At 43.4% G+C, this 25,345-nt stretch overlaps 1 protein-coding gene across 4 annotated transcripts; it reads left to right on the forward strand.

Annotated features, from left to right (window-relative positions):
* The first annotated feature begins 288 nt into the window (after window positions 1-288).
* LOC111857273 (adhesion G-protein coupled receptor G2-like) lies at window positions 289-25,001 on the forward strand. Of its 4 annotated transcripts, XM_072706442.1 has the most exons (26): window positions 289-414; window positions 3,787-3,884; window positions 5,161-5,736; window positions 5,978-6,001; window positions 6,534-9,386; window positions 13,373-13,420; window positions 14,501-14,568; window positions 14,682-14,728; window positions 15,367-15,397; window positions 15,475-15,509; window positions 15,635-15,762; window positions 16,045-16,147; window positions 16,527-16,651; window positions 16,906-17,128; window positions 17,305-17,461; window positions 18,001-18,159; window positions 18,257-18,391; window positions 18,464-18,503; window positions 18,622-18,725; window positions 18,856-18,980; window positions 19,155-19,426; window positions 19,547-19,646; window positions 20,085-20,368; window positions 20,608-20,709; window positions 22,823-22,972; window positions 23,250-25,001. In XM_072706442.1, the coding sequence occupies exons 2-26, from the start codon at window positions 3,791-3,793 to the stop codon at window positions 23,351-23,353; spliced, it is 6,087 nt and encodes a 2,028-aa protein (XP_072562543.1). In that variant the 5' UTR covers window positions 289-414; window positions 3,787-3,790; the 3' UTR covers window positions 23,354-25,001. The 4 variants fall into 4 exon arrangements, with proteins under 4 accessions (XP_072562543.1, XP_072562544.1, XP_023693719.2 ...); XM_072706443.1 differs by lacking the exons at window positions 289-414; window positions 3,787-3,884 and having other exon boundaries at window positions 5,230-5,305; XM_023837951.2 differs by lacking the exons at window positions 289-414; window positions 3,787-3,884; window positions 5,161-5,736; ... (2 more) ...; window positions 13,373-13,420; window positions 15,475-15,509 and having other exon boundaries at window positions 14,517-14,568.
* Window positions 25,002-25,345: the final 344 nt, after the last annotated feature.

The raw sequence follows: 25,345 nt of genomic DNA on the forward strand, positions 1-25,345 counted from the left end.
GGATTCCATGTGTCAACATCCACATGGAATTCAACTTGCCTTTTACACCTAAATTACCCATCTTTTCCACGTGGTGAAAACATCTTTTCCACGTGGATTCCATGAGTGTGTGCCCACTGGGTAGATTCTTACAAAAATATTGCTTCAAAGGCATTTGAAATAGCAATTACTTTCAAGATGTATAGAAGCCTCAGGAGCTATGAGACATGCAGTTTTTGAGCTGTTTATGTGGTGATTCCCATTTGGTCGCATCACTTACTAATAGAAAAAAAAATAGGTGGTTCAATTTTTTTTTTATAAATATTAGTATCAGACTGGAACCATGATGGAGACTTGAGACTTTACTCTGACTCATGAACATCTCTGCTTAAGTGACAAAGTGACACACTCAGTCTCCGTCTACATCTACCACAGGTAGCCACCTCCATTTATTTACAAAAAGTGTGAAAGTATATTCTGTGTGACAGCACTACTTGCTTTTGCGTGTGCGTGACAGTACAGTGTGAGTATGACATTACAGTACGTGTGCAAAATACAGTATGTGTGAGAGTACGATGTGTGTAACATTACAGTGAGTTTTATGTGTGTGAGAAAGAGTAAAGTGTTTGACATTTTAGTACATTTTCGTATGCTTTTGTGACAGAGTACAACATATGTTGTAGAAAATTCCAGTCGGAACCCTGGTTTGTATATGAAGAGAATATTTTATTTCTGCTCTGACTAACAAATTACAAAAAATCAGCCCTGCTTGCAGTCTCCCCTTTACTGCTTGAGCAGAGAACGCACGCACATCCACGAGTGTGGAGGCAGCATGCACAGATGAACGATTTCTCAGGTCAGTCAAAGTGCCTTCAGGAGGAGTCGGATTACTACATAATTCCGAGATATTATTGTCTATGACTTCTACAGACAGAACATACATTGCACATAGGTCTAGTTACAAGGTCGTATTGCACCTGGGCCTAATTTAAACAAAATGATTACCACCAATCAAGGTTGGAGAGGAAAGGGTGGTTAGCTAGTCAAAGCCAGGAAGAAGCGTGGCCACTTCATCTTCCCGGTGACAGCAGCAAATGATTGGGAGTACCAAGAACAAGGTACTACTTGAAAGGCATTTTGTAGCACTGCACCTTTGACCCTTATTTTCTACAGCAGTGGCACTACACCGGACAGAGTTATTACATTCTAGTCCTGTTAAACAGTTTTCTTCAACAGTATGTGTTCTAGTATGTTTGTGTGACGGTACAGTATGTGTGCGAGAGTATAGTGTTTGTGCGAGAGTATAGTATGTGTGCGACAGTATAGTATGTGTGTATGTGTGACTGCGTTTATCATATTTTTTGCCATATTTATTTGTTTCTGGAGAAGAAAGATCACTCCTGGTTGGTCTCCCATCCAAGACAAATAAAGTTAAATGTAAAGTTGTACATCTTGAAGTTCAGTGCCTACACTACCTTTTCTACATTTGCATATTACTCACTTAACATTTACTAAAAATACACTCAATATTCTTTGCTAAAAAATAAATTTACAGTATCATTGCCATTTGAGTACCTTTATTAGCAAGAAAATGTCATATCTTTGATTCATCAAAGTAACCTCTAGCAGTTATAACAGTAAAGAAAATTCAAGGCATTCTTTGCACAAGGGACATTAAATACTCCTCTGTTTCATGGGATGAAACAGGTAGCTAGTGCATTTAAAGTTAAAGGACAGCCTAGAATTTGACTCTGCCATCATCACACAACCAGGTAATAGGATGTCAGACATGCACTGTTACATACTCTTTCCATGTTACAAAGGAAAATTGTCATAGTTGTTCACTAAACTTTCCAATGCTTAACAAGAATAAAAAATCTGCAGTTTATGAAATAAATGGAAATGTGGTAAAAACCTGTGGTGTGCAAAAACTTTTCACTGGTACTGTATTATGGCCAATATGTCATTAGTGCTGGCCTACATATGATGTTAATACTCAGGTACAGATTACCAGGTCCCCTAGCCAATTGAACCAGTCCATGGTGATCACTCTTTCTTTGTTCCCTTCAAACTGTGAAGTGGTTTTGGGCACTGTTTGTCCAGTAGGAGAAAGCTGAAAGGCTTTTCTTATTCTGTCATAATCCTGACTGAGCAGCTGTCATTGAACTTCTATGCACCTCCTGCTTCGTAACTGTATCCTGTCCCTGCCCTTGTGTGGAGATTGCATGTTCTCTAAACCAGGTCTCCTCCAGATGCTCCAGTGTCCTCCAGAAACAAGAAAGTAGGTGAATTATCACTACAATGCAGATTGAAGGAATAAGATTTGTTAATCCCATCTCTCTGAAGCACACGGTGGTCTTACTGGAGGAATAAAGTGTGTCCTTCTATCTCTGTGAAGCATATGATGGTCTCATTGGAGGAATAAAGTGTGTCCTCCAGTCACTGTGAAGTAGATGGAGGTATTACTGGACGAATGAAGTATGTCCATTAGGGTGGTCCAAAATTAACAACTTCACACAGCTTTCCCTCCACAACCCTAATTTTATTCTTCACCTTATTACAAATGTGTCTGCCAAATTTTATTATGATTGGTCATTATTTAGAGGTCGCTCAAGCTGGTAGTAATGCAACACTGCAACAGCTATATTGTATTGTGTAATTGTATGCAATAAAACAAGGAAAACATGCAGTAAACAGAATTAGAATTTCTATGAGTGAAAAAGAACAGAAGAAACATGTCAAATTAGCTGATACTATCTTGGATTCAGGTTGTCTGGACTCTTACTGTTATATATTGTCCCATAATGTTCTAATGTTCTTTATCATCAGTGTCGCACTGTTGCTGTCCCGACTCCGTTTTCAGAAGGGTAGACTTGGCGCAGGTTGGATATTTCTTTCTGTGCCTTTCAACCAAACGTAGGAGATACTGCTTCTGCTCCTCGTTCTTGGTCAGGGATGAATTGTATTGCTGCATCAATGCAATGGCTCTCTCTGCACAATCATTCACGACCTTCATTTTTGACGCTGCTGTTTGAAGTTCCTGGTGCGAAGGGTCGTCATTCCATTCTCTTGGGTCCTTAGCCAAGAAATTTTGCGCCTTCATCTTCCCATTTAATGACAGTACTTGCAATTAAAGAGATGATAATTTTTTCATTTGATTTTACCCTGGAATTTTGGCAAATTGTCTTAATCTGAGTCCACAACAAACTTGTCGGACCTTGAGCGACCTCTAAATGTAGTTCAATTTGCTCCATATTTACATCATATCTTTACTACATCTGATAGAACATATTTAAACTTGTGGAGGTGGGTTTTAATGAAATTCAAAATTTTCCATAGTGCCGTGGACCGCCCTAATGTCCATCTGTCAATGTGAAGCAGACAAAGGTCTTGCTGAACAAACAGCACTGTAAGAGTATAAAGCCTCAACAAGCAGGTAGCTCAATGTATGCAGAGTTTGCAGGAAGTATTCCGGCCTTACTGCAAATATTGGCTCTCCAAATAGAAATATGTCTGTTTTCTTTGTTCTGCTCTGATTCATGATTGAAGTATTATATTGCCAAACAATCTTTCATCCCTGCCCACTCCCTGTTTAATACCTACAACTCATTGTTGTACAAAAGTCAACTTCACACTGTCAAAGCTAGACTGCAATAACTGATGCTCAGCAGAATCGGAGTGTTTAATGGATGCATGACCATGTGTGCTATTATATACAAGTTGAAGGAAGTATTATAGGAATGACTGTTATTTAAGTGTGTAATTGCCAGTGTTACTGGAATGATCCTCTGCTCTACTGTCTTGCAGAATAATGGCCTGTGCAGACTGTGGCATACTGGGAGATAACAGACTTTTGATGAAGGCTCTTCTGTTCCTCGCTGTATTTGCCTGCCATGCAGGCACAGGTAATATACTTTTCTTTATAGCTTCTTAGCAGACACTTTAATGCACAACTGTCATTGTAAGAAACCGTTCTTAATGCTTTGGCTGGTAAGATAAAGGTTAATGAATGAATGAATACCTTTATTCATCTGCATGCCCCTTTATGTACTCCTGGACTGATCAGGGTCTAGGTGGTAAAGTGACTATCAGCTTGATAGAACAGGGTTTGTCCCTGTCTGGGTCAAACTGAGAAAGCAGTTATAATCTTCCTGAACCAAATTGGCCACCCTGCTGGTAAATGTATAGCTGTTTGTTAAGAATAGATTGGTGGTGATTTTCGTCTCACAATCCTACATTTGGCTGAATTTTCACTGAAGCAGTTTTTGTTTATGCAAAAATTGCACATATCTCACTTCCCCTGATACTTCACATTGAAAAGAGAATAAAATAATTTCCTCTCAGGGTTAACAGGATTTTTTTAAACCAGTTAGATCCACTTTTATTCCCTTCAGAGAAATCCTTCACAGAGTCCTGTCACTGCAGGCTGAATGAAATGGGCTCTGTCCTTCACAGAGTGACATAACTGCAGAGTTGGGGGGGAACGGGCTCTATCCTTCATAGAGTGACATCTCTGCAGGGTTAGGGGAACAGGCACTGTCTTTCACAGAGTGATGTCGCTGCAGGCTTAGAGGAACAGGCTTTGTCTTTCATAGCGTGACATCACTGCAGGCTTGGGGGAACGATCTCTGTCCTTCACAAAGTGACATCACTGCAGAGTTGGAGGGAGCGGCCTCTGTTCTTCACAGAGTGATGTCACTACAGGGTTGGGGGGGAATGGCCTCTGTCCTTCACAGAGTGACATCATCGTAGGGTTGGGGGGAGCCGCCTCTGTCCTTCATAGTGTGATGTCATGACAGGGGTGGGGGAACAGCATCTGTCTTTCACATAGTGATGTTACGGCAGGCTTAGGGGTATCGGGCTCTGTCCTTCAGAGAGTGATGCTTGGGGGTATCGGGCTCTGTCCTTCACAGAGTGATGCTTGGGGGTATTGGGTTCTGTCCTTAAAGAGCAGTTAACAAATAAAAAAGACCATGATGGCAGTTAGAACAACAGACAAGAAAGTAAACCTCATATAGGGATGGAAGGCTTTGGAGACCCAAGGCCTGGCTATGTGGCCTCCAAGGGCACACAGAGGAAACAGCAGAGCAGAACATTACTACGTATCTGGCACATTTTACCATGGTGTTTCATGACAAAAATGCTGATTATGTCCCACTGTCCTCCTCTTCTCTTTTCTAGTGGTGGAGACAAGCTTCTTGGGGGGGTTGAAGGCTGTGTTTTCAGGTGGCTGTGATGATCGTTGGACCCTCCTAACACAGAGACGCCTGCCTTTGGAGGCCCAGCTGAGCATGTGTGTGCATATCCGTGTGCTGTCGCAGGATGGGTGGGTGGCTTTTACTTACAACACCCCATGGAGGAAGCAACCAGAGTTTGGCCTGCAGGGTGACAAGGAGGGTCTGTTTGTGTGGTTGAGAGGGAAGAAGCTCCACTTTCCTGTGCACCTGGTGCCTCAGGCCTGGCATCATGTGTGTGTGGCACATAATGCACAGAACAAGAGCCTTGTCCTGCAGGTGGACGCTATGCACTACTGGCAGAAGGTCTACACCAATTCAACAAACACACATGTAGGGCAGTTGGTGCTGGGTTGTGGGGACATCTCAGGCCAGGTGGCCCCCATAGAACTGTACATGTTCCGTATGTGGGACAATGCTAGTTACCACAGTGACTGCAAGGATGGAAACTTGGTTGCATGGACCTCGGGGCTGTGGAACCAGAATGGCCAGAGAACAGTGCCAGATGCTACCCTGCCCTGTGGTGAGTTCTCAGCCATCTCACAGCTGTCAGAATTTGTACTAGTTAGAGGGAAGATATACTCGCAGGTGGCTGTAAGGACCACAGTTTTATGATTGTACTGGCAATATCAAATAATCCCAAATCCCTGTCATGGTGGAGCAGTAGATCCTGAACTTGCAATGCATTTGCTAGGATGTGTGTATGTAGCTATATGCTTTGGTATCTGTACATAAACTTACTTAATGTCACTATCTTCTTTCAGGCCGTCTTCGTGTCAAACGTGCAGGTGAGCGTAGAAAAGTTCTACATGAGTATTTGGTTCCATATTCTTCACATCCTTCTTTTCTTTGTACCTGCATTGAAAATATCAAACTCAGCAATTTTTCATGCTTGTTTAGGAAAGGATAATTACTATTATACTGTGTCAAGGTGTTTTATTTGTCTGAGGATAACATTTGACTCACTGGGTTCTGTTCACATTTCGGCAAGAGTATGTTAATAATAATAATAACAACAACAACTTTATAAGTCCATGTGGGGAAATTCTCTTGCCTCCCGCAACTTGCTGTCTGTAGGCGAGAGCAAGCTGGCTGTGAAGGGCAGCCACCCAGGGAGCTGGGGGTTAAGGGCCTTGCTCAAGGACCTGCAGATGAGCTGAGATCAGCAACCTTCTGATCAAAGGCACAGAGGCTTAACCCACTACCCCACATACTGCTTATACTCAATTCAATTTTAGTTTACTTTTCTAGAGCAGGTTCAGTCCTCATGAATGAGACTGGATCAGCCATAATTACTCACTCCATCTGCTTCACTTTCAGATCTTGGGTCATCATTTTCATCTGCAAAAACCAAATTTACCTCATATCGATCTATAACTTATCCGACTTCGCATCCATCTACAAGAATTCCTTCAACTGCAACTTCTCTAACCACTCTTCCATCTACAAGTACCTCTCATCCATCTGCAACTTCCCCAACCACTCTTCCATCTTTAATAACTTCTCAAACCTCTAATCCATCTGCAAATTTCTCTGCCACTACTCCATCTTCAATAACTTCTCCAACCGCCAATTCATCTGCAACTTCTCCAAAGAGTCTTTCATCTACAAGTACCTCTCATCCATCTGCAACTTCCCCAACCACTCTTCCATCTTTAATAACTTCTCAAACCTCTAATCCATCTGCAAATTTCTCTGCCACTACTCCATCTTCAATAACTTCTCCAACCTCCAATTCATCTGCAACTTCTCCAACCAGTCTTTCATCTACAAGTACATCTCATCCATCTGCAACTTCCCCAACCGCTCTTCCATCTTTAATAACTTCTCAAACCTCTAATCAGTCTGCAAATTTCTCACCCACTATTGAATCTTCAATAACTTCCCCAACCTCCAATTCATCTGCAACTTCCCCAACCACTCTTCCATCTTTAATAACTTCTCAAACCTCTAATCCATCTGCAAATTTCTCTGCCACTACTCCATCTTCAATAACTTCTCCAACCTCCAATTCATCTGCAACTTCTCCAACCAGTCTTTCGTCTACAAGTACATCTCATCCATCTGCAACTTCCCCAACCACTCTTCCATCTTTAATAACTTCTCAAACATCTAATCCATCTGCAAATTTCTCTGCCACTACTCCATCTTCAATAACTTCTCCAACCTCCAATTCATCTGCAACTTCTCCAACCAGTCCTTCATCTACAAATACCTCTCATCCATCTGCAACTTCCCCAACCACTCTTCCATCTTTAATAACTTCTCAAACCTCTAATCCATCTGCAAATTTCTCTGCCACTACTCCATCTTCAATAACTTCTCCAACCGCCAATTCATCTGCAACTTCTCCAAAGAGTCTTTCATCTACAAGTACCTCTCATCCATCTGCAACTTCCCCAACCACTCTTCCATCTTTAATAACTTCTCAAACCTCTAATCAGTCTGCAAATTTCTCACCCACTATTGAATCTTCAATAACTTCCCTAACCTCCAATTCATCTGCAACTTCTCCAACCACTCTTTCATCTATAAGTACCTCTCATCCATCTGCAACTTCCCCAACCACTCTTCCATCTTTAATAACTTCTCAAACCTCTAATCCATCTGCAAATTTCTCTGCCACTACTCCATCTTCAATAACTTCCCCAACCTCCAATTCATCTGCAACGTCTCCAACCAGTCTTTCATCTATAAGTACCTCTCATCCATCTGCAACTTCCCCAACCACTTTGCCATCTTTAATAACTTCTCAGACCTCTAATCCATCTGCAAATTTCTCTGCCACTACTCCATCTTCAATAAATTCTCCAACCTCCAATTCATCTGCAACTTCTCCAACCAGTCTTTCATCTACAAGTACATCTCATCCATCTGCAACTTCCCCAACCACTCTTCCATCTTTAATAACTTCTCAATCCTCTATTCAATCTGCAAATTTCTCACCCACTATTCAATCTTCAATAACTTCCCCAACCTCCAATTCATCTGCAACTTCTCCAACCAGTCTTTCATCTACAAGTACATCTCATCCATCTGCAACTTCCCCAACCACTCTTCCATCTTTAATAACTTCTCAAACCTCTAATCAATCTGCAAATTTCTCACCCACTACTGCATCTTCAATAACTGCTCCAACCTCCAATTCATCTGCAGCTTCTCCAACCAGTCTTTCATCTACAAGTACATCTCATCCATCTGCAACTTCCCCAACCACTCTTCCATCTTTCATAACTTCTCAAACCTCTAATCCATCTGCAAATTTCTCACCCACTACTCCATCTTCAATAACTTCTCTAACCTCCAATTCATCTGCAACTTCTCCAACCATTCTTTCATCTATAAGTACCTCTCATCCATCTGCAAATTCCCCAACCACTTTTCTATCTTCAGCAATTTCTTCAACCTCCCATTCACCTGCAACTTCCCCAGGGACTCTTTCATCTTCAAATACTTCTCCAACTTTTCATCCACCTGCAAATTTCTTAGCCACTTTTCCATCTTCAGTAACTTCTTCAACGTCCAATTCATCTACCACTTCTCTATCCACTCATTCATCTACAAGTACCTCTCATCCATCTGCAACTTCCCCAAGCACTCTTCCATCTTTAATAGCTTCTCCAACCTCTCATCCATCTGTAACTTCTTTAAATAGTAATACGTCATCAGCAATTCCTCCAACCTCTTATCCATCTGTAACTTCTATAGTCAAACTTTCATCTGCAACAACCTCTCATTTATCTGCAACATCTCCCACCACATCTCCTTCTTCACAAGTATCTGCAAATTCTTCAACCATTCTTCTATCTGCAACAACCTCTCATCCATCTTCAACAACTTCTCCAAACTCCATTCCATCCACATCAATCTCTCCACCATCCCCCTCGCTTCCAACAACCTCCTCAAATTCCTCAAGACCTACAACATCTTCGCCATCACCTACATCTACCAAAACCCTTACAACATCACCTACATCCACAACAACCTCATCAAATACAACGGAAAATGCAACGCTTACCATTCATAATACCACTGCTCCAGATGCATCAACACCCAACAGATCCACTGAGTTGCCAGTAAACAGTTCCACCATGGTGCCCCCAATTATGACTTCCACGCCCAGATCTACGCTTACGTCTCCAGATGCTAACAACATCTTGGCCACAAAAAACGGTAAGAAAGTTACATACAGATAACCGTAGCATCCCCGCCACACTCTGCCAGCCCTGTCATGCTGTAGCATCCCCGCCACGCTCTGCCAGCCCTGTCATGCTGTAGCATCCCCGCCACGCTCTGCCAGGCCTGTCATGCTGTAGCATCCCCGCCACGCTCTGCCAGCCCTGTCATGCTGTAGCATCCCCGCCACGCTCTGCCAGCCCTGTCATGCTGTAGCATCCCCGCCACGCTCTGCCAGGCCTGTCATGCTGTAGCATCCCCGCCACGCTCTGCCAGCCCTGTCATGCTGTAGCATCCCCGCCACGCTCTGCCAGCCCTGTCATGCTGTAGCATCCCCGCCACGCTCTGCCAGGCCTGTCATGCTGTAGCATCCCCGCCACGCTCTGCCAGCCCTGTCATGCTGTAGCATCCCCGCCACGCTCTGCCAGCCCTGTCATGCTGTAGCATCCCCGCCACGCTCTGCCAGCCCTGTCATGCTGTAGCATCCCCGCCACGCTCTGCCAGGCCTGTCATGCTGTAGCATCCCCGCCACGCTCTGCCAGCCCTGTCATGCTGTAGCATCCCCGCCACGCTCTGCCAGGCCTGTCATGCTGTAGCATCCCCGCCACGCTCTGCCAGCCCTGTCATGCTGTAGCATCCCCGCCACGCTCTGCCAGGCCTGTCATGCTGTAGCATCCCCGCCACGCTCTGCCAGCCCTGTCATGCTGTAGCATCCCCGCCACGCTCTGCCAGGCCTGTCATGCTGTAGCATCCCCGCCACGCTCTGCCAGCCCTGTCATGCTGTAGCATCCCCGCCACGCTCTGCCAGGCCTGTCATGCTGTAGCATCCCCGCCACGCTCTGCCAGCCCTGTCATGCTGTAGCATCCCCGCCACGCTCTGCCAGCCCTGTCATGCTGTAGCATCCCCGCCACGCTCTGCCAGGCCTGTCATGCTGTAGCATCCCCGCCACGCTCTGCCAGCCCTGTCATGCTGTAGCATCCCCGCCATGCTCTGCCAGCCCTGTCATGCTGTAGCATCCCCCCCACGCTCTGCCAGGCCTGTCATGCTGTAGCATCCCCGCCACGCTCTGCCAGCCCTGTCATGCTGTAGCATCCCTGCCACGCTCTGCCAGCCCTGTCATGCTGTAGCATCCCCGCCACGCTCTGCCAGCCCTGTCATGCTGTAGCATCCTCGCCACGCTCTGCCAGCCCCGCTGTGCCATATAATGTGGTGTGATGCCCCCTACACAGAGCCTGTGACTGCAGTGACATGTAGCTCAGCCAGTTTCTCCAGTGCTGGAGACACACCTTTTCAGGAACCTGTTAATCCTACTTTTGTTTGTAACCAGGAAGTGGAGGCCGTCTGTGTCACTGTACCACTTACACTCTGATATTTTTCATGGTAATTATGGCAAGCTGCAGCCACTCCACAGACAATAGTCAGAATGTACAGTTTGCTAGAAATGTCAGAATCTCTTTAAATACATCCATCCTAAACAATTTGGGTTAGGTTTATTAGGCAATGGTGCAGCTAAACATGTCTCTCTTTAATCTAGAATTAAAGGCAGAGATTTTTTTTCTAATGGTTATATTAGTTGATCCTTAGGTGAGGTTCACAGTGTTATTTTCAGCATCTGCATTTGTCTTGATGGACAATGCTGTGACGTCAAGAGTGCGCTTGCATGTCATTTGTAAGTCGTTTGACTTGTTTTTCCACTACAAGTGTAGATAAAACTATTTCTGTTTTTATCTTTAGCATCTTTAATGTTTTTTGTAGGAAAATATCTGGGGTGGTAGTTAAATATGAAATACTTGTAGAACGGCTTATGTAGATTTTCATGGCTATAGGAGCTGGCGGCAATATTATCAGTGCATATAAACAAACAAACAAATAAGTGTGTGTGTGTGTGTGTGTGTATATATATATATATATATATTTTTTTTTTTAATTATTACATTGTGGGGACCAGATTTCCCTGCAATGTATTAAAAACCAATACCTTTTTACCTTGTTGGGACATTTTTTGGTCCCCACAAGGATAACTTCAACTTTTTAAAGATCTATGCAGTCAAGAAATTGAAAATGCCAAAAGTCTTCTGTTGTGTGTGTGTGTGTGTGTGTGTGTGTGTGTGTGTGTGTGTGTGTATCTCTGTTTATATGTGTCTAAATATATATATATTCAGTACCAGTCAACATTTTGGAGACTTTAAGCTGCCAGCAAAGGAGAATCTTAGTGTTGCATCTTATGACGTGGCCACCTTACGTAAACACAGTAGAAATGGTTTTGGAGAAGTTTGACCAGAGAGTGAAGGAAAAGGATCAAAAAGGTTGCTCAGTGTATATGTGGGACTCCTTCAGGACAGCTGGAAAAGCATCCCAGGAGGCCGCCTCATGAACCTGGCATAGAAGAAATATTAGGGCCAGTCAGTTCCTCAAGGGCCCAATGTTGGCATCACTCTGCCAACTATGTGTACATTGAACCAGCAACCTTCTGAGTCCCAACCCAGAGAGCTGCACCCCTCAACAAATTATTCTTTTATTTAACACTTGCTTGGTCAGTACATCATCAATATATATTATTTTATAATTTTTATGTCTTTATAATTAATTTAAAATGTATAGAATTGTACAAATAAACCTTTCTATGTGTAGGTGTCTCCAAACTTTTGACTGGTACTGTATACTCATACAGTGATGCAGTGTATGTAAAGCACAGGACAGGCCACCATGTTGTCATGGAAGTGGTTTGTCAGCCTATGGGACATCAGCACAAAAGGAAGGAGAGATGAGCCATAAAAGTGCTGTGGACTGATCTTTCCAGTCCATCCCAGTGACTGTCAGGCTCTATTCATTAAGTCACAAAACCTTTAACGGTAACTCTATGCCAATGACAGAGAGTGACCTTGTACCTTACGTGTAACTCTGCCCATGACAGAGAGTGACCTTGTACTTTACTTGTAGCTCTGTGCCAATGACAGAGAGTGACCTTGTACTTTACTTGTAGCTCTATGCCAATGACAGAGTGACCTTGTACTTTACTTGTAGCTCTGTGCCAATGACAGAGAGTGACCTTGTACTTTACTTGTAGCTCTATGCCAATGACAGAGTGACCTTGTACTTTACTTGTAGCTCTGTGCCAATGACAGAGAGTGACCTTGTACTTTACTTGTAGCTCTGTGCCAATGACAGAGAGTGACCTTGTACTTTACTTGTAGCTCTATGCCAATGACAGAGAGTGACCTTGTACTTTACTTGTAGCTCTGTGCCAATGACAGAGAGTGACCTTGTACTTTACTTGTAGCTCTGTGCCAATGACAGAGAGTGACCTTGTACTTTACTTGTAGCTCTGTGCCAATGACAGAGAGTGACCTTGTACTTTACTTGTAGCTCTATGCCAATGACAGAGTGACCTTGTACTTTACTTGTAGCTCTGTGCCAATGACAGAGAGTGACCTTGTACTTTACTTGTAGCTCTGTGCCAATGACAGAGAGTGACCTTGTACTTTACTTGTAGCTCTATGCCAATGACAGAGAGTGACCTTGTACTTTACTTGTAGCTCTGTGCCAATGACAGAGAGTGACCTTGTACTTTACTTGTAGCTCTGTGCCAATGACAGAGAGTGACCTTGTACTTTACTTGTAGCTCTATGCCAATGACAGAGAGTGACCTTGTACTTTACTTGTAGCTCTATGCCAATGACAGAGAGTGACCTTGTACTTTACTTGTAGCTCTATGCCAATGACAGAGAGTGACCTTGTACTTTACTTGTAGCTCTGTGCCAATGACAGAGAGTGACCTTGTACTTTACTTGTAGCTCTGTGCCAATGACAGAGAGTGACCTTGTACTTTACTTGTAGCTCTGTGCCAATGACAGAGAGTGACCTTGTACTTTACCTCTACCTCTGCCAATAATAGAGAGTGACTTTGTGCTTTACCTGTAGCTCTGTGTGCTTATACATTACTTGTGGGTGTGACAGATAATTCTGTGTCTTCATCTTTCAGCTACAACAAACTCAACCTGTCAGTGTGACTTATACTGCAATGCGAAAGGTTGGTTTTCAGCACAGTGGTGCAGACATAGCAGCTTCCATCCACACACACACACACACACACACACAGATCTGCATCACATCTTCTGTTACATGAAGGATGCTTCTGGACCACAGCTTGCAGGATGGCACGCCATCAACTACCAACAAGGACAAGACTGATTAGATATTCTAGATAACCCAGTCGGCTATTATTAGACTGCTCTTAATGTTGAAGTGTAAAGTAGCCCACATTTTGGGGATTTTGGGAAATAAGTTCACACTGCCAGCCACATCGTTCAATTCCGATTTTTTGCTCAGATCAAATTTGTCTATCTTGACGGTTCACATTCATAAGTACAAGTGACCTGTTTCTGAGTGTAATGTGAACGCATCGGTCCTCCGAAATGTCACGCATGCACACATTGATACGTTTTTACACGGGTATAAAGCTGGTCGTAAAATTGGCATGTTGTGCGGCCATGACCGCTGCGCTGATTCGAGTCTTTTGCCTCCTTAAACTTTGACTTCAGGCTCTTTATTTTTCTTTGGCATTGTAGCCACGTTCGTGTCCGCGCTGCGCCATTTCTTTGACAATTATTTCAATTACTACTCTATTACGATAGGTTCCTTCCAGTTTAGCTTGAACAGATTAATTTCCCCAAATATCAATTAAATCCCCACCTTCTCCATCCTTCCACTGACTGTTATCGCAGCTCTTCCCCATTTTTACCTTCCCGCGCTGTCGGTGCAGGCTGATGTCAGCGCATGTGTATAAGCAAAAAGCCACATGAATTCCGATCTGAGCGTCACATTCAGGTCGCATGGCCGCGAATCGGATACGTATCAGATTTAGTACCACATATGAAAGTGACACAAATCTGATTTAAAAAGATCAGATTTGCGTGTCCACACAGCCCTGAAAAGATCAGATCTGTGTCACATTAAGGCAAAAAATCTGATTTGAGTCACTTCAGCATGGCAGTGTGAACGTAGCCAAAGACAGTCTGAGCAGAAGTTGTTGGAAAGTTAGGGTTATGGTTACTAGGAACACAAAAGCATTTTTGGCTTTTAAACAGAGATGCCCTTTTGTCTCCCCTAGCTGCATACTACTACTTTAATATCACTGTGAATAATCCTGCAGTGAACATCACTGAAATTAAGCATTTGGTAAGTTTGTATTGTCCATTACAGATATATTACGCCCCCATGGGCCTTAATCTATGCAGTCTTTTCCAGTTATTTGTTGTTTGGATAATACCACTGTGATTCTCTTCACACAGATCTCCACATTGAATTTAACCACACCAACTTGCAGGACGAATTCATCGTATGTGTCTTCTCATTTTAAAGGGGTAGTTCACCCCAAAATAAAAAAATAACACATTTCAGATACACTGTGGGGCTTTATATCCATGTAGATTTTTGTGGTGAAAGTTGCCTAGTTTGAGATAGTGGCCGTACAAATGTCAGACTGCTTTCAAATATGATGTTGGAATGCCATTCTCTCTGTGGTGATTAAAATGCCAACAATACATTTGAAAAATTCAACAGTAATGTCTCTTACCAGAAATCATAACCAGGTTACTCAAGATAATCCACAGACCTTGTAGTGAGCAGTTTAATGTAGGAACTGTTTTCCTTCTACTGAACACCAATCGTATCACTGGGCAGAAGTTAGCGCCAGGGCACTCGTGCTCCTAATAACATGACGTCCTCCTTGCCTGAGTGCTAACATTAGCTAGCTCAGTGGTTACTATTAACTAAGATAGTGCTGTTGCAATTTATTAGTGTTAGTGACTGATGTTAACTGATACTGCTAGCTCACCAAGCCATGCAGTGTATCTGAGAAATATGTTTATTTATTAATTTTTTTGGGGTGAACTGTCGCTATAACCACGTACATCTGTCTTTAACTCCTCTGCTGCCTGTTCTTGTTGGAATTCAGACACATGCCTATTTCCACAGGTCTTCCTGTTCATCTTCCCTCACCTCTCAGGTAACTTACATGGTCATTTAAATGAAAATATACACGACACCTGATTAATTTGTTTGTTGCATTTTTATTTTCTCCAGGACGATTATGTGAATTGCAATAATCCAGATATGACGTAAGAATTTTGAAAATTCTACACTGAAATATATTTCTGTGTTGTGTGACTAGCCGTGAGGGCACTGAGACATTCAAACCGTGCTAGCAGTCAGACACTGACAGCCAGGCTTCATTCCTTCCCAGCCCGATGAGTTACACGGTGGTACTGAAGCTGGCAGAGGACCAGGACGTGTGCACTGTGAGGAAGGCCGTGGCCATGCAGTTTACCGGCAACAGCAGCATCAACTTCACAGGACCTGTATGCAGAGTGGGTGAGTGCGGCATGGCAGGAAGGAAGCATGGGAGCGTTTGGCAGCATCGGATTGGAGAGCAGACAGTGTGGAGCTGTGGGTTCAGTGTGGAACAGTGTGGCCAGTGTGGAGCTCTCAGGAGCAGTGTCAGTATAGCTGTGGTCATAGTGGGATGTGTATGTCAGTGTTCCATAATAAAGGATTCATGCTTCTGTGGTCATAGTGGGATGTGTATGTCAGTGTTCCATAATAAAGGATTCATGCTTCTGTTCCTTTAAATAGTATCTCTTCTCTCTTCTTCAGCAATATGTGGCCCGATGGTAAATATTTCAAGCGCGAAAGTCAACTGGTACCAGTTCAACTACAGCTACAAAGACTTTTGCATTGTCCCCTATGTTTGGCCTTGGTCAGTATTGCTGGTCACCCATTTTAGCAAAGCAATATTTTGTCTGATTTTCTAGTTCCTAATATTGCTTATCTGATTCAATTACCTCCTCTTTAATTTAGCTCTAGGATTTGTGTCCCCACAACGTGATGAATAATCAATTTAATAAAAATCTGTGACTGCAATGAAAAAACTAAAAAGGTTGTCATAGTTAGCATTAGCATTTTTCCCATAGAAATGAATGAGCGGCCCCCATAAAGATATGCTTACCCAACGTGTGTGTGTGTGTGTGTATCTATATATATAAAACAATGTGAGATACCCATTTAAGTAACATGCTGCATGATTTTCTTGTTCTGGCAGCTATATGTAGTGTAGTGTTTTGTCTTTTTCCTTCTAGCCAAGGCGATTGGATCAATGTTAATATACTGAATGAGACATGTGGCACCAACTCTACAGTCCCTCCCCACACCGTTTCCACGGTGACATCCCGACCGTTCTCTACAGTCACAACACTGACTGTGGGTGAGTTTGCTGCTTTCTCAGGCCTGTGCACCATATGCACGTGAATGCAACTCGACGTCCTGCTCAGAACATAACCACCCTGTTAATATTTGTACTTGAATGTACACATACATTACATACAGACTGAACAGATACATAAATCTTGCGGCTCGATAAGAACAAGCACACCCTCACGCTCATATTAGGGTTAACATCGTTTTGGAAGCTGTGCATTTTGGATCCTTTTTGACTTGGCTCTCTGTTCCTTCTCACAGTCCCCCCGACAACACAAAGCTCCGAAAAACAGGCACAGGAGCTGCTTAACCTGACGATGAATGCGGCGGCTCTCAACTCCTCCCAGGTGGCGGCGCTGGTGTCCAGCCTCGAGGAGCTTCTGTCTGGGCCCAGTATTAGCCAGGAGCTGGGCGAGACAGTCATCAGTGCTGTCAGCAACCTGCTCAATGCGAATGCAAGCGCTCTGGCTGCTTCCTCCACCAGGTGTGTCACTTGATCATTTTTCTATTCATTTACTTCTTTTTTATTTAGCTTTGTCCACAGGGCGATTCACTGTGCATCTGACACATAGTTATATTACAATAGAGATAAGTTTTATTCAAATAAACAGTGAGTGAAACTAATTTTAGTTGGAATGCTGCTGTGTTTTCTGCTAACAGAATCATTGGCCTGGTGGACACGGTGGGGATTAAGTTAGTCCTAGCTGATCCAACAGAGACAATACTGTCTGAATCAGTGGCTCTGGGTGTGAAGAAAGTGAATGGAACAAACTTTCAGCAGACCTCCTTCTCCATTATGAACTCTTCCAATGTGCAGGTGTGACCCCGGCTGTTAATTTCACAAATGAAGCTCACTTTCTGGTGACTGTACCTGTACATCACTGTGATGTTGTCAGTATATAAACTGCTCATTCTGACCTTTTTGATTGGTATACATTCCAGCCTGTTCGGCACTCTCTGTGCTTGTTTGTCCAGAGCATGTTACCACCTGTTTGACACTCTGTGCTGCTTATTTGTCTGTAGCACGTTCCTGCCTGTTTGTTTGGCAATCTATGTGCTACTTGTGTGTCTGCAGCACTTTTCAGCCTGTTTGGTACTCTCTGTGCTGCATGTTTGTCTGGAGCACGTTCCCGCCTGTTTGACACTCTCTGTGCTACTTGTTTGTCTGGTGCATGATCCTGCCAGTTTGAATCTCTCTGTCCTGCTTATTTGCGTGATGCTTGTTCCTGCCTGTTTGCCACTATGTGCTGCTTGTTTGTCTGCAGCACGTTCCTGCCTGTTTGACACTTTCTGTCTTGCATGTTCGATTGGAGTAGATTCCTGGTTGTTTGAAACTCTCTATGCTGCTTGTTTCAGATTGATGGGAGTGGAGGTCTCAAAGCAGCTGCATCATCTCCAGTGCCTCAGGGCTCCATTACACTACCAGCTTCCCTGACCAGCAACCTGACATCTCAGGACAAACTTCTAGCTTCCAGAGTTCAGTTCAACTTCTACCAGAAGAGCACCGTGTTTGTGGTACCTGTTGGCTGTTTTTGCATCTCTGTGCTTTCAGCACTTTGCTGTCACCAGGAGGCTGATTGACACCCCCCCCCCCCCCACCATCCCCTTCCAGGACAAATCACTATCACGTGAGAATCGTGTACTAAACAGCGGCATTCTCGGCTCCAGCGTAGCCAACCTGTCCATCAGTGGCTTAAAAGATGACGTGGAATTCGTTCTAAAGACCACAGAGCCCAACGACAAAAAGGTTTGCTGTGGTTTTCAGGGTTTGTTCAAAAGGTGTTTCTGCGTCTTTTTACTTCATTGTCTCTCTCCACAGAAAAATGTCTACTGTGTATTCTGGAACTTCACAGAAAACAGTATGTATTGTTTTACTGTCCATTTATAGTCCTCATTTATCGCTTAAAAACCTTTATAGACTAAGTATGAAACTAAATTGCACCTAGCATGGTCCTGTATTCTTGTTGTGTTTCATAGATGGATCTGGGGGTTGGAGTAGTGCTGGTTGCTCTGTTCAGAACACCACCAGTGAGCAGACCACGTGCAGGTGCAACCACCTCACTAGCTTTGCTGTGCTGCTGGTTAGTACGCCTGCTCCTGTCTCCTGGATATTATACTTGAGAGCTAAGCAATAATTGACTGGAGGATGCTGGGTCGTCCTTGGCAAATCCCTATTGGTGTTGTGATGTATGTCACTCTTGTTCCTGACAGGACATTTCCATGGATAACAGTATTAGCCCTGTGCAGAATGAAATCCTCACCTACATCTCCTACATCGGCTGTGGAATATCTGCAATCTTTCTCTCTGTGACGCTGCTGACCTACCTGGCTTTTGAGTGAGTCATATGACCAGTGCTTTCCATCAGCATTACGGACGACATCCATCCATCCTTCTGTCTTGCAGCCATTTATTCTGACCAGGGGTACAGGGGGCGCTAGCACCATTTATGGGCTGGTGTATGTTCTTGCATTGTAAGGTTGAGTCATCCTCTCTGTTGTGTCTGCCCCAGGAAGTTGCGCAGGGACATCCCCGCCAAGATCCTGATCCAGCTGTGCCTGGCACTGCTGCTGCTCAACCTGGTCTTCCTGCTGGACTCCTGGCTGGCACTTTATCCTCAGGCCAAGGGTCTCTGCATCTCTACTGCCTTCTTCTTGCACTACTTCCTGCTGGCCTCCTTCACCTGGATGGGATTGGAGGCCTTCCACATGTACCTGGCATTGGTCAAGGTCTTCAACACTTATGTGACCAGATACATGCTGAAGTTCTGCATTGTTGGCTGGGGTACAAGCTCTAGTGTTTCTCGCCATCCTGAGTCTGTTCTCTGGATGGTTTCAGATTATCTTGGAGTCTTTATGATACCGTATTTTGTGTCTAATCTTCTGATTTTGTTTGATATTTTAGGTGCTCCACTTATTGTGGTTGTCATTATCATCTCTGTCAATAAAGACTACTATGGCTTTGGTTCCTATGGGCGCTTCCCCGATGGTTCCAAAGACACTTTGTGAGTGTCAAGAAGCATAATAATCATAATAAAGATTCTCTTTGATTGCTTTTACCTTGCAAGCTACTCAGACTAACATTTAAATGAACATTAGCATGTTAGAACTTAGGGTTGCATCTAAGGTGAATAAGTGACTTCAAGGGTTTAGGAGATCAATGGGAATTCAAGTGCTCAGAGAAATGCTAGGAGTAGTTCTAATTCATCCATCCATGTTCTGAAAAAGCATAATCCTAACTGGGGTTGGGGGGGGGGGGGGGGGGGGGGAAACCTATCCCGGGAACAATGGGTGCAAGCAGGAACCAACCCTGGGCCATTGCCAACACACCGCAGGAGAAGATCTAATCAAGCAAGGTTTTCCAGGGTAGTATGTACACTGTAAACCCGGATAAGAGTATCAGTGGACAAGACAGTGACCATTATCCTTCCATGTCCATCCAGCTGCTGGCTGGCTGACCTGACTGTGTTCTACGTGGGAGTTGTAGCCTACTTCTGCCTGGTGTTCCTGATCAACCTGGCCATGTTTGTGGTGGTGCTGGTGCAGCTGTGTCGGATAAAGCGGCAGAACCCCCACAATTCGCAGCACCGGAGCGTGCTGCAGGATCTGCGCAGCGTGGCTGGCCTCACCATCCTGCTGGGGCTCACCTGGGGATTCGCCTTCTTTGCTTGGGGACCTCTCAACCTGCCCTTCATGTACCTCTTCTCCATTTTCAATTCTCTGCAGGGTGAGGTTGTCCAGCACAGAGACACTTTTGTAAAAATGTACTTTTGCACATATATTAAAAAACACCAAACACAGTGAGCAACAAGTGTAACCATATTTATAACTGTACAGACACTTCTTTTGAAAGTTATTTACCCTGAACCGCTGTAAAGTCCCCATAAATATCTATAATAAATTTCAGCTCACATTCTTCCTGACCAACTGGAAGCAGCACACTTGAATTTCTTTTTTTAACCGCAGGGTTCTTCATCTTTATCTTCCATTGTGCCATCAAAGAAAACGTCCGTCAGCAGTGGAGGACCTACCTGTGCTGTGGGAGACTAAGGCTACCTGAGAACTCTGGTAAAACCCATGATCTTCCTCATTCAGGCTCCCTCAGATAGCACCAGGCCAGTCGGTGGGCCAATTGGCTGCTGTGCTGGTCAGAAGAAAAATAATTGTACAAATATTATATAAATTACAACAGCGTTTCAGAAGGTTAACCGGTGAGTTTTCTTGCACACACACACACAAACACACACACATACGCACAGCTTTGTAATTATATCTCTCCATTTCTATGGGCAAACCCTTAATCCCAACATGACGACCTTAACCCCCACCCAGCCCTAACCTCTGTGTATCGCCACACCCTTTGTCAGTGGCGCCCCCAGCTGTACGCCAAATACGCACAATGCGTACCCTAGCAGTAGCACAAGACAATCCTCTTATTAAAAGCGACTTTGGACTTGTTTTTCTGTAAAATTGCTGCAGGACAGTCCCCAGGCATCCTGCACCCCAGGCAAATACCGTAACAGGGAATTTCACACACATACAAAATGCAAGCAAATACAAAACAAAATACAACAAAATTCCACACCTCCCAAATATTGCACATGAACAACAACGTTAATAAACAACAACTGCAAACATAAGAAGAAATGCATGCTGGGACACTAACTGCCCACCTCCCAGTGTCGTTCAACGAGAGTTAAGTTAGAGTTAAGTTAGTTAGATATTGATCGATGATATTGATTTTTGAAGTTGTACTTTTGTGAAATGTGATAAATACTGAATCTGTTGGCACATCACCATTAAATAATCATTAGTATTAATAATCATTAATATTAAGACATTGAAGTGTTCCACTCCATTTGTGTAGAAGGAAGAATCATACGGAAATATTACAGATTTATTCTATAAATCCATTAGCCTATTATTTTATTTTCTAATATTTTTATCAGTGCCCTAAAACTCCATCATTGATCTAAAAATAAATAGAAAGCAAGCTTGCCTCAAATGCTAATATTAATAAAGACAAAATGATGGCCGACCCGCTTTATATGCTTAAATTTAATTTTAACTGACCCGCCCACACATTAAAATATTTTTGTTTGACTTGTAACCGTGGACCCATCAGCCTGTGCACCACTGGTGTGAGTACCACGAACGACAATACTGTGGGTACCCCTGGTCATTGTCATTGCCATGGTTACATCAGATATTAAGATTTTTGCCTAAATAGCCAGTAGGGGCAGCATGGAGTCCAAACTGCTCAACTAAAATGACCAAGTTTTAAAAATCCCGTGACTATTCAATAATAGGAAGAAGCATATGTAGCGCCCCCTTCGGCCCTCTACGGTATCCGCACTGTATTAACTCTAAATGCGGGGGCCCTGGATTCGTTTGTCCTCTACCTTTGAGCAGTGCTCCCATCACAGCCTATGCAGAGCTAGCATACCTATACCCAGTATATTCAAACACATTCAGAATGAACAACATATATACAATAACCCTCAGTCCGTTAATCCACCAAACACTTAAATATGTAAAAAGTTAAAGTAAAGAATCATGGCAGGCCTGGTCGATGCTTGAGTCCATAGTGACCACAAATGGAACGGCCGCTTCACTCCGAAGAGCAAGAACAAAGAAAATAAGATCCTGGAATCAGACAATAACTCTTTCGGCCAACATCCCTTCCCCTCTGGGAGGCGAATCTGTTCTCCCTGCATCGCCGCTCCACGGCTCGCAGCGAGTCACTCACAAGACGGGCAGTCTTGTCGCCTCCACTTCAGCGAGCCTCTTCCTCTCTCTCGAGCCCCCGCCAAAGTTCCCGCTCTCTCGCTCCCCCCTCCCCTTTCCCCGATTGGTGGATATAAAAACAGTACCCAATTAAACCAAAGTTAAAGGAAGGCAGGAATGTAAAAAACAAATTCATGCTATACTGTCTTTTTTTACTGTCTTTTTTATTATTGCTGCTGTTTCTAAAGAATTTCCCCATTGTGGGATTAATAAAGTCAATCTAATCTAATCTAATCTAATAAATGCAGCACCTACCCCACGGTATATACACACTCCGCGACACAAAAGAATCCAACACCGGATTACACATAGATAAATCATATGAAAGCGCATTATGAACACAGAAGTGCTCTGACAGGCCGAACCTCGTTTCTGCTGCTCTCCTACCTTCTAGATTGGAGCCGGACCGCTACGCAAAACCTGGCGAAGAACCGCTCCAGGATGGTCCCAGGCTCTTCCCGCTTGTCCAATTCGACTCAGTCCAACAACACTACCAGCACATCCTTCCTGGCCAGTGAACCCGCAGAGTCTGTGAATGGCATCGGTGGGTGAAGGCACCAGTTTTTTTTTGAACAGCTCTTCATCACTGACGTTTTTACTAAACAAACATGAATGGTAGCTAAAACCTTTTGAGGAACTCCAGTTCCTTTCAGTGTATATTAACTAACATTTTTACAGATTTTATTTTGTCCCACAGCAGTCAAAACATTCAGCTATTAGCCTAATTGTCTTTTAGATCCACTTCAGCTGAATCAGCCTGCAGATCAGGTTTCCCCTCTGTGTCCACCTCCAGCTCTCTGACTCTGTGTCTTGCCTTGCAGAAAACCCCTATGATGACAGGAGCATCAATGCGCTGGAGGACGCACACGCAGATGTCATTGTGAACGAGATCATCAGCAGACACAGGACTACAAGGCGGCAGTGACCTCTAGGAGGAACGCACCACACATCGTAGCTCATTGTCTCTCGATTTCTGTCCAAACACAGAGAAAAAAATGCATCACTGCATTTACTGCACTTAGGTGCAAGTTTACACAAAAACATACAGGTGATATTTATATACAATCCAGGAAGCCCATACCAATGACATATAGGACCTGTCATTGACAATTGTGATTTCAGATTTTGAAAAACATGCACACCGTGAAATTTAAAGAGAATTCTGCCTTCAGTGTTTAGTAATTCAGTTATATCTGTTATATCCAGCAATTCATATAATATCTTATATTATATTCATCAAAAGGAAATTAGCGTCCCAGAATGCACTGCTTTGTTATTCCATGATGCACTGAGTAGATTTTCTACTGGAGCCTGTCACCCATCCATCTTTATACTGCTTATCCAGGAGAGAGTCACGGGGAGCTGGACAGGGCGCGCACACAGAGGCTGGGCTGGGACGTGATGAACTCAGGGTTGCTACATGAACGTGTCTCCCTGGAGGCGTAAGGCTCTGGGAGGCTGCGAGGGACACGTGCGTGTGCAGGCAGGGCTCGGGGTGTTGGGGAGGAATGGCAGCTCAGTCATGCAAGCAGCCAACAAAAGACACGGCTTGTCTGGACTTGTGTGTCAGGGAGGTGAAGATACAGAGTGATAAGGGTGTACTGCTTTGTAAAATGACAGATATATGAAACCATACCTTCTGCTTGTAGATTCATAATCAAAAAATTGTGTGTTCTTAACAGTCGGACCCTAAAAGTAACCCAACTCTAGCCAGACAGCAATGCCTAGATTTGAACAGCAGGGGGGGATGTGGTGCAGTAATAATTACATTTATTGAGCACTTTTTTTTTTTGACGTATAAGCAAGGCAAGTAGCACATTAGAAACATGCATGCTGTCAAGGAGTCGACTAGGCATAAGTGCAGCTTGGCTCAGCTTCGTATGAATGCTCTGGTACATAAAAGCATATTAGTCTTCTGGGGAGGTTCTCTTATTTGTCATGTCTACTTGAATGCCTGATCTGACACAAAAAGCTTGGAAGAGAGAGACAAACTGTTTTTGAAACCACATACTATACTACTAATATAATACTGATTTAGTCCAAAAAGTAGTATGTTGTACACAGTACACCAAAGATACTGAGATGTCGCACACCAGTATGCACAAGACCAGTCTAAGTCACCTACTGCGTCCCATAATGCAAAGCAGCAGATCGTCACAGCCTCGTTTTGACTGTTTAACTTGGAAAAAAATAATTTCTTTTATTCAGTTTTCCTTTCTATTATTGTTATTTTCATAGCAATTTACTGCAAACTGTCATCAGACTAATTAGATCAAACAAGTTAATAGTTCTACACAGATGAGCAAGCTAGCTATTGTTTGCTGCTAACATTTCCCTATTACATTTCCCATAAGCGAGGCACAGATTATTTAGCTATTTAGCAGACAGAATACAGGGGACAAGGGTGTTGGGATTTAATCCCAAATACTGCCCTATAATCACAGCCTGCAACAGGATGAATTAAATGTCACTGTAATTTTGATTAATTTATCTGCGTCTAATTATGTGTTAATGTACACTTACGATTTGTGATAATCTATTTATTAAAATAAACAGATCATGTATTTTATCCATGTTCTTGGCTCTGATCACTTTTTGTGTTCTGCCTGAAATTGCCTTAACTATAAAACCTATTTAACAACGAGAGCTTTTACGTTAAAATTAGTTATTGGGGAATGAATAAAAGAACTGTAGTTGTATAACATTTCACATATAAAAATCAGTTATTACCTTTCTATTAAAATGTATGTGTTTATTATTTTAAATTATTTAATTTGTGATAAGTTTTTTTGTAGAATTTAATCATTTGCAGCACACCTTCTGAAAAACACTTTTAAATGACGCCTTGTCTGTGGGGAATGGTCATGGGGGGGTCATGTGAAAATGTGGCATGCTACAGAACTCATGAAAAAGCTGG

Source organism: Paramormyrops kingsleyae, chromosome 24 (genome assembly GCF_048594095.1).
Source record: "Paramormyrops kingsleyae isolate MSU_618 chromosome 24, PKINGS_0.4, whole genome shotgun sequence".
Lineage (NCBI taxonomy): Eukaryota > Metazoa > Chordata > Actinopteri > Osteoglossiformes > Mormyridae > Paramormyrops > Paramormyrops kingsleyae.

Excerpts from the sequence above, each read along its gene's own strand:
- LOC111857273 (XM_072706442.1), top strand. The coding sequence starts at position 3,791 with ATGGCCTGTGCAGACTGTGGCATACTGGGAGATAACAGACTTTTGATG. Across the intron at positions 5,737-5,977 it reads AGATGCTACCCTGCCCTGTG|GCCGTCTTCGTGTCAAACGT; the intron begins GTGAGTTCTCAG and ends ATCTTCTTTCAG. Across the intron at positions 18,981-19,154 it reads CTGACCTACCTGGCTTTTGA|GAAGTTGCGCAGGGACATCC; the intron begins GTGAGTCATATG and ends TGTCTGCCCCAG.